Here is a 12,440-nt window from a genome sequence, read left to right as displayed (position 1 = left end):
AAGTCTGCAGCAATTTTGTGGCAAATTAATTTTTTGCATCCCTTGACTAGATGTGGACACATTTTTAACTTAGATCATAAAGCATATTAAAGGGTGTGCAAAAGAAAATGCTATGTATAGAACAATCTTATAAGATTCATGTCCACGACCACTTTAAACAGAACCAACTCTTATCTTCCCACTCTCCCATTTAGCAATTCCCAAAACTGATAATTCACACACCTGCTCATCTTCCTCTTCGTGTAAAGAAAATGTTGATCGCAGAGACATGCTTGATTCTGAATGCAGAGACCGTACAGATATTGCTGAGTCTGACCGACGTGGAGTACTGATTGGAGGCTGCAAAAACACATCACTATAATTTGCATTTTGCATACACAAAGAGGACTTAATTTCCATTGGGGTAACACTAATCATTAGCATGTATATCATTCTAACACCTTCATTTATTTTAAGTACAATAGATAAATGATCAACACCAAATAGGAACATTTTCATTACAACTGACTAATAACCAATTTAATAATGCCATTTATATATTAAAAGTACATAATCAAGGTATTCTAATGAACTCAGTCCAAAGTTCTCTTCCTACTAAAACATTCACTGTAAAACAACACAACATTCCACTGGGGATTTTCACAGTAACTTTATTGCAGTGTTTATGTAAGCCTATTTGTGCCATTAATAAATAAACTAAACACATTTGCAAAGGGAGTATGAATTATTTCACTGTTCCACATATCTAACCATTTAAAAATACAGCCAAACAAATGACTACCACAAGGACTTGTATGCTAGGAATAGCACATCAAAGCCAAGCTCAGTGTAATGGTGTGAAAACAGTCAGCTCTTATAGATAACAGAAGCAATTCAAAATAAAATCTAGTATTATATATATTTTTATTGGAAAATATAGATTAATTTACCTTGCAACTTTAGTTAAACTCGTGTCTTTGCATTCTTAAAAGTGTGCGAAGGCATTTGCTGGGCTAACTACGACACCATAAGCATTGTACAGGAGCACTTGTCCTAATCACTGCAACCCTTCTGCCAAGTTTTCTATTCCATCAAATCTGGTGATTTCCTGCTATTCAATTAACATGAGTCGCACTTTGCTGCTTCCTGTACTGGGGGCCTAACCAAGGGCAACAAACTATGCCAACAACAGGCTTTACGCAGACAACTTCAAAAAGTTTGTCTTTGTTTTCTGAAACATTTAAGTGGTTAGGAAAGTACTTTGAATAAGTGAAGCAAGTTCCAGAAAAACAAATTAACAACTTCACTAAATTCAAATCTAAACAAACTCATTCCACAACAAACTGTCACATCTATCTGACTGAAGACTGAATGAGGAACTGAAGGCTGTGAGAAAAGCAGATTCTTTATTTTTAAAAGCTAGTTAGTTGCAGGGTCTAAGGTGCTCTTATCAGCAGAATCACCATGATTACTGAATGCAGCATTCTGACAACAACAATACTTGCTATTAGAGACAAAAATGGTAACTAATTCCAACAGAGGACTAAGTAATTCAGTAGTGTACATTTTTTATCCATTTCATTGAAAGTATTTAGAATTGGGCAGCCATTTACTACGGTGAAGGAAATGGAAAGTGGCCAAATCTCTCAGTTCCACTGAACAACTTCTTTCAGCAGTATCCTTCTGAGCCTCAGAGCAATCACTCCGCTGTTCTTACAAGCAGCTAAGTCCTATTCTGTAAATCTGCAACACAATTTTAAATCATTGAAAGTGAAACCAGATGATTCTCAATATATCTGACCTAGTGCCATTCAAAATTGACAAGGATCCAGTCATCATCATAATGTGTTAGCAAACAATGTGTAGCTGCTTAAATCAAACAAGGGGGAAAGCGAATCTCCCTTGATTGTGGGAAAATGCTGGAAGACTTTTGAGGAAGATTAAGGGTCTGATCAGAGAAAAACAACATGGGTTGAGAAGGGGCAGGTTATTGTTGGCTTATTCTAGGCATGTTTGAAGGATGATGAATCTACCTGTATTTGAGGAAGGCATTTGATACTGTCCTGTTAAACAGACTGATCTACAAAGTGCATGCCCCAGAGGACAGAATGCAAAATAATTAAGTGGATAGATGCATGGCTAAACATTAGACAACAAATTGAGGTACTGAGATGATGGGAAGCAACAGGGTGCACACTGGTTACTGGTAGAGTTCCATAGGGTTGGCATTGGAGCCATCACCAGTTGAAATGTTTACCCATTTTTTAGAAAATGAAATATTGTTCAAGATGTCCACGTTTGTAGACCATACTAAACTTAGCTCATACTAAGCTCAAGATGATCCAAACAAATAGATAATCCAAAGGACATGCACAGGCAATGGACATTCGGGCAAAGAGATGGCAGATAGGAATTCAACATAGACAAGCTAAGATTAAAAAGTGAGAATATGGATCACATATTTATTGGGAATGTGCCCGAGGTAAAAGTAGGACAAGCAGAAGTAGGAAGGTTTTGGTAGATAGGTCAGTAAAACCGTCAGTTCAAAATATACAGTAAGAAAGTAACAAAACATGGGACGTGCAGCTAAGGTTGTGACTTTGAAATCGAAGTTTTAGATGTTAAAATTGAACTTGGGCCCGATGAGACAGTATCTGGGGTGTTGTATTCATGTTTATCTGTATTACAGAAAGGAAGCGGAAACATTAGAGAGAACTCTGAGAGATACCCGGTCAATTGTCTGAGGAACCTGGGTGTGCAAGTCCACAGATCCTTAAAGATGGCAGTACAGGTGGAGAGGGTGGTAAAGAAGGCATATGGCATGCTTGCCTTTATTGGACAGAGCATAGAGTATAAAAGTTGGCATATGATGTTGCAGCTACACAGAACATTAGTTAGGCCGCATTTGGAATACTGCGTCCAGTTCTGGTCGCCACACTACCAGAAGGATGTGGAGGCTTTGGAAAGAGTACAGAAAAAGTTTACCAGGATGTTGCCTGGTATGGAGGGTCTTAGCTACGAGGAGAGATTGGGTAAACTGGGGTTGTTCTCCCTGGAAAGGAGGGTGAGGGGCAACCTAATAGAGGTGTATAAAATTATGAAGGGCATAGATAGGGTGAACAGTGGGAAGCTTTTTCCTAGGTCGGAGGTGACGAACACAAGAGGTCACAAGTTCAAGGCGAGGGGAGCAAGGTTCAATACCGATGTCAGAGGAACATATTTTACACAGAGGGTGGTGGGGGCCTGGAATGCACTGCCAAGCAAGGTGGTCGAGGCGGACATGCTGGGGTCGTTTAAGACTTACCTAGATAGCCAGATGCACAGACTGGGAACAGAGGGATACAAACAAATGGTCTAGATGGACTCATGAGCGGCGCAGGCTCGGAGGGCCGAAGGGCCTGTTCTTGCGCTGCATTGTTTTTTGTTTAATTCCCTGAACATAGAGGACTGAGTTATCAGGTAAACTTGTGTACTCTGAGTTATTAGTCTCTGGAGAACAGGGAGAACATTAGAAGAAATATTAAAGATTTTCAAGAGGATGGAGAATTCAGATTTGGTATAGTACGGATATAAGATTTGAGGATAAGGAAAGACAGTTCAATATTAAGGACGTCAAAAGAAACTAGGAGCTGTAAATTACGTACCATTGCATCGTCCTCGTCCCTTGGTGAATAGGTCAATGTGCTGGAGGATGATGGGGTCCTCCGATGCTGCTTGAAGGTATTTGTCCCATCAGCTGCGTACCAACAGAACAAAATAAGCCCTCCTTCATTTTACAATTATCCAACACTGGTCCTTCAGTGTTCTGCACAAATCAATGTCCTTTTATTGTCTTTTTTCACAGAAGGAAATTTAAATAATTTAAATGCATCAACTCATTATTTGTCCAAGTATTTTACTCTGTTAGAAATCAACCAAATAGCCAACAACAGAAAATCTAGCATTTGAATTGCTGATGGCTGGATAGTAATTAATTTTCACTAGATATGGCAAGTACTGTGGCTAATATAACCAGAGCTTATTACAGTTTGGACAGTCCTGACCAAAACTCTGCACAAGTCAACTTGTGAATATTTATTTCAGCAGCCCATCTCTAGGTCATTTTTAAAATCCCACTTCCAGGCTGAGACACCTGTTTAAGATACATTTTGGTCTTTTTCTCTTCTCACAGTCCAGAAAAGTTTGAAGGTCATGGAACCAAATTGTTCTGTTCTAATCTACGAGGTTGCCAGTGCACTTGCTATTATTTTGTTAGTGCTTTTGTCTATGACTTTGGCATAAATGTAACACATTCCTCTGTTTGGGCTGAAGATCCCTGACATTTAGTAGGTGAAAATGTTGCAGTGTTAGTGATGGGTCAATCACAGCAAAATGTGTACCCATCTCCTTTCTCATGTTGTGTGGTGCAGCTGGCTAGGGACTCCTGCCTCAAACATAGCAATTAGGGATGCTGCCATAATGACAAAATTAATTGTTCTCAGTACTTCATCGAACCAACTCTATACTAAACAACAAAACATTGATTGCATAGTGTACAAACTTAACATCCATTAAGACAGGCCAGATAAAACGTTTCATTATTTTTAACCAAACACCTTCTGCACCCACTGAAGAGTAAACAAAGGTGGCTTACTTTGGTGTCACGGCTAATTCTGGGTTTTAGTATGATCATAATCACGTCACTATGAGCTGAAACAAAAGTGAGGTGACAGGTGCTTTCGGTAACACTCGCCCACTGTTCAGAATGAGGGGAACTTGCAACCGATTCTGCACATGGAAGCTCATTAACTATGCACAGGCTAGTATCAGACTAAATTATTTTGCGGGTAGGGAGCCACTTTGTCTGCCCACCAATGACCACGTCCAAACAGGAAACACTGGAAGAATTGTCACTGCACTAACCAGAACTCTCCACTAGCACACAGATGCATACCTCAGAGGGACACAGCTCTAGATTATGCTCAGGGTCACTTCCTGAAGAAAGTCTGAGGCTGGGACAGCCCAAGGCTGAAGAGAATAGTCACCCGATCAGTCCAAGTCACACGATGAGTCTCTGTGAGCAGCCGACAACTTCATGCTGGAGATGCAATAGCAGGCAGCGGAACACAAGGCAGAGATTCAACAGTCTTTCAGCAGACAAAAGCCAATGACAAAGGAGTCACTCCGCATTCAGTCGGATATGTTGGCCTGACATACAAGCATCTTGAGGACATCATTGACACCACAAAGATCTTGGTCCAGCAAGTTTTGTTAGATTTGTACTCGGCCCTGGCTCCATGGTCACACTCCTGGTGGACACCATCAAGATACTGATGACAGTTGGAAGAGGAATCATGACCCCCTGCCAGATGCACCATCTTCTCAGGGGGTCACGGGAGGGCCATCAAGACTTCCACAGGGAGAATGTGCACCAGACGAACAGCCGGGGCCTCCTCTCGGGGTACACCAAGGGTGTGCAGCCATCACAGGCCCCTCTTCCTGTGACTTCATCCACTCCATCTGCTCAGACCGACAAGGATGCACCTGCCCGCGAGCAAGCCTTTAATGGGCCAAGTTCCTCAGGCTACCAGAGGATATCTGATAAAGTAATTGCAGATATCAGGGCTATATCAATCAGCAGGCTGTCTCCACCTCTCTGCAGATGTCAGGGCTGCATCCAGGAGTAGCAGTAGGGTTAGGAATGTTAAGGAATTTTGATGTCACTTTTGGGTCATGTGCGTGCTATCACTGTAAAGAAATTGTACTTTTCTGAATACATTTCATGATTATGTAAATATATTGGTCAACTGGAGACAAAGTGAAGTTGTGCATTGGAATCCTCTTACGTTGATGGCTAGCCATCCTATCACTCAGTGAAAGTGTCCCATTGTGAGATTAGCGTTCACGTGAAGCACTTTACTTGAAATACTTTACTTAAAATAGTCTCCGCACCCTTGTGTGTTTAAATCTTTATTTGAAGTGTGTGATGTATGTACTTCTAACCCTACTTCCTCAAGGAAGACCATTGCATGACAACGGCTCATTACCATTGATATTTTAGCAACTGTGTTTCATCAGCTATAATGGTAGAAGACATGCATGGGAGAGGAGAACCTTTGTCATGTTCCCCAACTCAGTGGTCGCAATGTTTGCATCATTATCTGGCAGCGAATGCTTCAAATCATCTCTTGCATCACTCTTGCTCCTCAGTGGACTCTAAGTTCCCAGAGTGGGTGCATTCACAGAGCACCGTACACTAAAGCAGGGATTATAGCCTGGCAATTCATGAGGTCAGAATGTGCAAATTCTGGAATCTTTCTCACTGCGAGGGGTTGGGCATCCACTGAGCTGAAAGCAAAAGGCTTTGAGGCTGGGGAAAAACGTAGCCATATGCCCTCCCTTAATTTTGCACTTCCTGGGCCCTGTCAGCAATCAAAGTATCATGGTCCACGCTTTGCTTCCTCCTTGGCGTTCATACTGACCCTCAGCTCTCTTAAGGTTCCCGGGTCTCTGGATCTTCATCCTCCACTGAGCTCTTACTCTCTGCAATTCACCCTCTGGCAAGGAATCACCTCTTTACACCACCAGATTGTGTGGGGTACAACACACTGCAATGATACAGGAAACCCTTTTGGCCATATGCTGTAGAAGCCACCTGAGGGGTTCAATCATCTTCAGAAAAAACCCTATGGTCTGCTCTGCAAGGGAGCATGTGGAGCTGTGAGCAGCATTGTACCTCTCCTTGGAAGGACTCTGAAGACGATGTATCACTGTCATCAGCCGATGTTTCACTAGGTACCCCTTAACCTCAAGTAGCCACCTCTGCAGACATGTTGGCCCTCAAAAGTCTCAGGCACTTGGGAGTGACTCACATGACAATCTCAGGGTACTGTGCACAACCATGCATTATGTATTCCAGATAATCACACACAAGTTGTACACTGATGGAATGTAGCTGCTGCATTTTTAAACATTCAGGGCTGCTGCTATAGAGCCTATAAAGTCATCTGGGTGCAGTCTATTACACCCTGCAATTTTCGGCATCCTGAGATGATGGTGAGACTGGTGAATCTCAGAGTCTGGCTACCTTCATCCAGTGCAAACCTCAGACCCTGATGTGCCTTCCTGTTAAGGGCATCTGTGACCTACTTTATACATCAATGTATTGTGAACTGAGAGATGCTACACAGATCCCCTGTTGATCCTTGGAAAGATCTACTGGCAAGAAACTGACTGTGGCAGTCACCTTCAAAATCACTGGACTCCTTCACGATTGCCTGTATTCCCAAATTTTTAATCCCTATGAGTTACCCTCAAGATATAGCAACTATGACAATAAGCCAGTGTTCTGAGTACCCCTGTTACACCACCGATGAAAGCATTGGCTTTCTCCATAAGAATGCTTTCCTCTTTTCTCACTAAGCAGATTTCTGCTCATCGTTACAGTACCAGTTAAAGGGCAACACTGAAAGGGGTACCTTAGCCTGGCAATGCACTTCTCCTGCACTGCTCAGACCCCTCCCGATCAGACTCGCTGCTACTTTCAATTTATAACTGTGGTGGAGCAAGATGGTGATTCTGCAATATGCTTTGGAATGAACTTCAATGCTCCTTCCCTCACTGTCCGTGTGCCAGAAATATACCTGCGACCTCACAACGTGAAGATAGAACTTCTTCCTGTTGTTACTCAGCTTCCCCCAAAAATATTAGATCCAACAGTTGTTGTGGCAGATGTTCCAGCTCTCTCCAACCACAGCCTAACACTTGTGACACATCTATGTCCCATGTGGACTACTGCACATCCCATCTGGAGGCAGTGTGCACAGTTACCTATCAAGGTAACCTCCACCTCCTCTTCCTATTCCAGAGTCCATAAGCATTCTTTCTCATTCATAAAGGTGTTATTACTTCCACCTCCTTATCAGTGTTTCATGTACACTTGTCAGGCTCCAGCTTTCCACTCCTCAGTCTACCCTCTTGTCATCCATTGTTCCCCATCCTCCTCCACCTCCTTGCCCCTCTACCTTTCATCAGTCCCCCTTCTCCCCCGATACCCCTCACACAACTTTCCTTTCCCATTGCCCCCCTTTCTGTTCAACCTCAGTAATGTGGCATTTGTTGCAGTACTGTGGCAGGTAGTTTTGTATGTTACACTCACCTCAAAGTCATGGTGGACTGAGGTCCAACCTGTGCACACCGTTTCTTTTCAGGTTGACGAAATTTTGCACTGGCAAAAGTGGAAGGCATCACGGGATTCCAGCAAGCAGTTGTTTTAATGAGCATTCATGAAATGGTGATGAATTCAAATGGCATTCAAGCCACTAGGCAGCGGGGTATCTAACCCACCATAGGGAGAATCACAAACTATTTTTACACCGATGGGTTTCCCAACTTTTTGCCTGTCAGTGGATTCTTCACTTCCCCCGCCACAAAATGCACTGAATTAATTAATAGGCTGACAGGTGATTATTTAGACTCGTTTTACTGCACATTAGTTCATTTTGCATCAGATCAATCTGTTATGCACCGTAAGATTTAAATCAGCAGTGAATGCATTGAAAAAATGCTACGGAGTTGTATTGTACACTCTTTAAAATCGTAAACATTTTTAAAATTACAAAATTGATGATACAGTTGACTAACTCAATCAGAGAGCCCAATGCAATATAGAACTAGATCCTTCTTAGGTACATTTCAAAATTTAGTGTTCGGTTATGTGGGACCACCAGGAATTGATGGCTCTATTCAAACTGAATATTGGCTACAGTTTGACTACACACTCACACAAACCTACTCAGTCGCCAGTAATAGTCACATTTACCTTTAGTGATGGTAGTAACAGTGGAATATGCTGGGCCAAAAGTGGTTTCCATTCTTGTCTGTTTTTGAAAGAAAACAAAAAAAGGCTTAAATTCCTGGTTTGGGGAAGGGGATGCAATATCAGGATACAGGCTAGAATTTTGCATTCACTTGCTGTATATCTGGATAAATTCTGTCAAGCCCCTTTGCCCCACACGGACATCATGAGAAGAGAGGCAAGACTGGCTGGATGATGTAATCCATTAGATGTCTTGTCATTTCCACCCATGTTGCGTTGCCCCCCCCGCCCCCTCCCTCCCCCCACTTCCCCTCCAACAGTAAGTAAATACATTTGTATGATGTAGATAAATTTCCATGCAAAATGAGATCATATCCCAGTGGGGTGTGCCCCAGTCTCCCAATGATAATAGATGGCTCAGCAAATTATTAATTTAAATACTCAAGCACCCTTAATATTGTAGTAAGATGTTGCTATTAATTTCTGCCTTCACAGCTCAGCAACGCCACAAATCGCACAAACACTAAAATCTTCTCTTTTTCTTGCCACGCATAAATGATCCTGCACTGTTATTTAGGATTATGGCCAGGGTCACAGCAGCATGGGAACCAGATGTCTCTCCCTATAGGATCTCCAACAACAGTGCAAGATCTCTGAAAACTCAGGCATGTTGGCACTTATAAAATGCCACAATTTCATGCAGTTAATTTAACATAATGTTACTGATAATATGGTGATCTCTTTCCTCAATCACCTGTGTTAACTGGATCCATGACGTGGAGATGCTGGCGTTGGACTGGGGTGAACACAATAAGAAGTCTCACAACACCAGATTAAAGCCCAGCAGGTTTATTTAGTAGCAAAAATCACTAGCTTTCGGAGTGCTGGTTGCCCCTTCGTCAGGCGAGGAAGGGGCAGCCAGCGCTCTGAAAGCTAGTGGCTTTTGCTACCAAATAAACCTGTTGGACTTTCATCTGGTGTTGTGAGACTTCTTACTGTGTTAACTGGATACACCCAGAGTTAAAACTAAGAGACAGCAGCTTTCTTTGTTGAAGATAGTTTATTGATTTAGTTCAGTCTACACTACTTTAACCCACCAGTGCTACAGCTATCCACATTTAAACTCCTGTGAGCATAACGGTGAACTAATTAAACTAAATCAACTAAACTGAGGGACAAAGAAAAAGGGCAGCTCTTAAAGGGATACTGTGTCAAACAAAACCACATCTTAAAAGGAAATATAAAAGTTACTGCAGATGCTGGAATCTGAAACACAAATGGAAAATGCTGGAAAATCTCAGCAGGTCCAACAGCATCTGTGGAGAGAGAACAAAGCTTCTGTTTTGAGCCCGGCTGACTCTTTGTCAGAGGAAAAGGGAATATTCCCAGTTATAGGTGTACAACTACCCATCATCTATTTAACAATATGACTGCCATTAAAGGATAAGGGCAGTATGGTGGCACAGTGGTTAGCACTGCCGCCTCACAGTGCCAGGGACCCAGGTTCAATTCCCAGCTTGTGTCACTGTCTGTGCGGAGTTTGCATGTTCTCCCTGTGTCTGCATGGGTTTCCTTGGGGTGCTCTGGTTTCCTCCCACAGTCTGAAAAGATGCTGGTTTGGTGCATTGACCCAAACATGCACTGTAGTGTGGCAACTAGGGTAGTTTCACAGTAACCTCATTGCAATGTTAATGTAAGCCTTACTTGTGACTAATAAATAAACTTAAACTTACTTAAGGTAATCAATAAGACACTGATACCCAGAAGAACAAAATGCATAATAAACCGAAAGAAAAGCGCTGTCCAGAAAACACATTTTTAAATTGTAGGGATGGAGATTTTCTGAGCGAATTTCTGTATGCCACTTTTTAAGGCAATATTTTCCACCTCTCCTCTTGAGATGGGATTGATTTGCCACTGGGGTAAGTGCCCACATATGAACCAATCCCATTCCCAAATGGCTATTGTCCATAAGCACATCTTTACTGTTTGTCAGCAGGCTATCTAACTCTTTGGGGAAGGGTGAAGACATTTGCTGTCACCTCTGATCTTGTTCCAATCCAATATCCACAAGTGGAAATTGGAGTCAGAAATGCTAACAGCAGTGGCAGCACTGTATCCCAGCTGAAGTTTACTTAAACTCACTGGATCACTGTGACTTCACAGGCCCTTTTCCAAGTTATATTTCCCTTGTTTTCTCATTGAGTTTCACTCTCTCACACAATGTCCTCAGGTAAGGTGTGCCCCGTCCCCACTCCTCTGCCAATGCTACGCAAAATGGTGGGAGTAGCTAACAAAACCCACCCTACAATTTTGTATTCTTCCGGCATAGCATTTCGTCACCATGTGCCATCACCTAACATTGACATGACTGAAAATAGACATTCATCAACGTAAAGGGAATGCAAGCTTAAAGATATGCAGTGTATGCCAGAATATTGTGGCACATTCATTCACTACAGACCTTTAATGGTACATGTTCTATTTGCTCCATTTTCAAGCAATTTCAGAAAACATTATGGCTCCAAATGGCTTACGCTATTGAGTATGGAAGTACTTCTGTACTTAGTGTACAGAACTCTAAATACTTGGGTTTACTATTTAATCAGATCAATCACTTGACATGACACATGAATACTTACAATGCTTGTATTGTCTATAGCCGGTATGTTTGCTGCACCTCCAGAGAAACGGTTGTAGCGATTGCCCTTGGTTGAGCTCATAATCTAGAAGAACGACCAGTCTTCTATTTTAAATCCATTCCCTATTGTAGAAAAATAAAAATTATGAACAACACTTGTGTGTATGTTACATACCTGGATAATGATAACCACTTTCAAGGCACATAGTAGCAATATGACATTTTCAGTTTGAGTACAATACTCAGGAAACAAAAATATGAGGCAGGCATCACCAAAAAAAATAATGTTGGCACATTACATACAGTAATAAAAACGATGGAAAATTGCTCATGAGTTGAATCTGCATTTTGACTTATTATACTGGAGTAATTTGTTTAATACATACCAAATTATAATGCACTAAATATAGATAGTAAATTAGAAAAACTCGAAATAGTTGCCTCATCATGGAACAGCACTCCACAGCTTTTTAGAAAGTATCCATTCCACACTGAAACCATATACAGTACCCCACCCATTACCTTCTCAGAAAAATCTCAACTGACCTTTTTGTGACATTTCATGTCCAATTCAACGCTCTCAAAAATGCCAATTCCACAGTTTAGTTACCAGCAAGTGGTCAAATGCGCTTTGTTTCTTTTGCTTTCTATGGCAGTCTTATAGAACATAGAACACTACAGCACAAACAGGCCCTTTGGCCCACAAGTTGTGCCGATCATATCCATGCCGACCAGGCCTATCAATGACTCTCAATCCCATTAAATCCCACGTACTCATCCAGAAGTCTCTTAAAAGACCCCAGCGAATTCGCCTCTACCACCACCCACGGCAGCCGATTCCACTCACTCACCACCCTCTGAGTGGAAAGCTTACCCCTGACATCTCCTCTGTACCTGCTCCCCAGCACCTTAAACCTATGTCCTCTCATAGTGACCATTTCAGCCTTGGGAAATAGCCTCCGAGAATCCACCCTATCTATACCTCTCAACATTTTATAAAACTCTATCAGGTCGCCTCCCAAT

At 42.0% G+C, this 12,440-nt stretch overlaps 1 protein-coding gene across 4 annotated transcripts in view; it reads right to left on the bottom strand.

Annotated features, from left to right (window-relative positions):
• traf7 (TNF receptor-associated factor 7) overlaps window positions 1-12,440 on the bottom strand; it is a 66,966-nt gene that overhangs the window by 28,573 nt on the left and 25,953 nt on the right. For 3 of the 4 annotated variants that reach the window (XM_080206860.1, XM_080206861.1, XM_080206862.1), the window contains exons 2-5: window positions 11,419-11,540; window positions 8,780-8,837; window positions 3,624-3,715; window positions 223-339 (exon numbers count right to left, since the gene is read on the bottom strand). In XM_080206860.1, the coding sequence (XP_080062986.1) occupies window positions 223-339; window positions 3,624-3,715; window positions 8,780-8,837; window positions 11,419-11,499 (348 nt within the window). In that variant the 5' untranslated portion in view covers window positions 11,500-11,540. Of the gene's footprint in view, window positions 1-222; window positions 340-929; window positions 1,039-3,623; window positions 3,716-8,779; window positions 8,838-11,418; window positions 11,541-12,440 lie in introns of those variants that run through there. The other variant, XM_080206865.1, reaches the window with a different exon arrangement.

Source organism: Carcharhinus amblyrhynchos, chromosome 18, assembly GCF_965287045.1.
Source record: "Carcharhinus amblyrhynchos chromosome 18, sCarAmb.v2.hapA, whole genome shotgun sequence".
NCBI lineage: Eukaryota > Metazoa > Chordata > Chondrichthyes > Carcharhiniformes > Carcharhinidae > Carcharhinus > Carcharhinus amblyrhynchos.
This window is presented reverse-complemented; position numbering and strand designations above follow the sequence as displayed.